Source organism: Aptenodytes forsteri, unplaced genomic scaffold (genome assembly GCF_000699145.1).
Source record: "Aptenodytes forsteri isolate BGI_AS27 unplaced genomic scaffold, ASM69914v1 Scaffold452, whole genome shotgun sequence".
Lineage (NCBI taxonomy): Eukaryota > Metazoa > Chordata > Aves > Sphenisciformes > Spheniscidae > Aptenodytes > Aptenodytes forsteri.
Window position 1 is genome coordinate 56,112 of NW_008795439.1, and position 1,107 is coordinate 57,218.

General features: G+C 67.5%; 1 protein-coding gene across 1 annotated transcript in view; it reads right to left on the reverse strand.

The window, feature by feature from the left end:
* LOC103900394 (growth/differentiation factor 11) overlaps nt 1–915 on the reverse strand; it is a gene marked incomplete at its 5' end in the record, with an annotated part of 1,500 nt that extends 585 nt beyond the window's left edge. Inside the window, one exon of the mRNA XM_009281064.1 lies at nt 542–915. Coding sequence (XP_009279339.1) covers nt 542–915 — 374 coding nt within the window. The remainder of the gene's footprint in view (nt 1–541) is intronic.
* Nucleotides 916–1,107: the final 192 nt, after the last annotated feature.

Below are 1,107 nucleotides of genomic sequence, written 5' to 3' on the forward strand. Positions count from 1 at the left end.
GTCAGCCCCACAGGGGTGTCGTCAGCCCCACGGAGCTGTGACCAGCCCCATGCAGCTGTAACTGGTCCCACAGAGCTGTGACCATCCCTGCGGAGCCATAACCGGCCCCCACGGAGCTGTCAGTGTCCCCGCGGGGCTGTCACCAGCCCCGTGGAGGTGTCACCAGCCCCACGGGGGTGTCGTCGTCCCCATGGAGCTGTGACCAGTCCCGTGGAGCTGTCACTGTCCCCACAAAGCTGCGACCAGCCCCATGGAGCCATCACCAGCTCTGCAGAGCTGTGATCAGCCCCACGGAGCTGTCATTGCCCCCGTGGAGTTGCCACTGTCCCCACGGAGCTGTCACCAGCCCCACAGAGCTGCACCACCACCCGTGCCCGTCCCCGTTGCCCCCCCTTGCCCTCCACTTCCCCAGGGATGGCTGGGAGCCCCGTGCCCAGCTGAGCACCGGGGCCACCGCGATGCCCCGGGAGCTCCGCGCAGCACCGACCCCCGGGACCCTGGGGGCCCTGAGCCACGTGCCCACCCCGCGACGGCCACCTACCAGCCCTTCGGCCCCGGGTCCCAGCGAGGTGACGGCCAGGTCGTTGCCGTTGGGGTCGAAGGCGTTGATCTCGATGCCCCAGTTGTTCTGCGGCTGCTTGAACCAGTTCTGCAGCACGTGCTTGAAGTCGATGCTCTGCCAGTGCCCGATGCGGGAATTGAGGTCGATCTTCAGGGAGCGGATGCGGATGTGGCGGCTGCCTTCCTCCGTCACCGGCTTCAGGCGGAGGATCTGCAGGTAGACGGTGGAGGTGTGCTGCACCGGCCGCAGGTACACCCACAGCTGCGCCTTCACCACCTTGGTGAACATGATCTTGGGGCTGAAGTTGAAGAAGCAGCAATGGGGGTTGCCCTCGATCTGCACCACGGGGTCCGCTGCGGGGAGGAAGGAGGTGTCAGGGGCGGCCCCGGGACCCCCTCCCCACCTCCATCGTGCGCAGGGTCGGGCCGAGCTCCTCCTCGGTCGTTAGGAGTTGAAGGTCGGGTCAGAGGCCGCCCCGGGGGTCATTGCCCCTCCATTCGCAATAAGGTCCCTGGCTGCCCCCTGACCCCGTGTCACCGGGGATT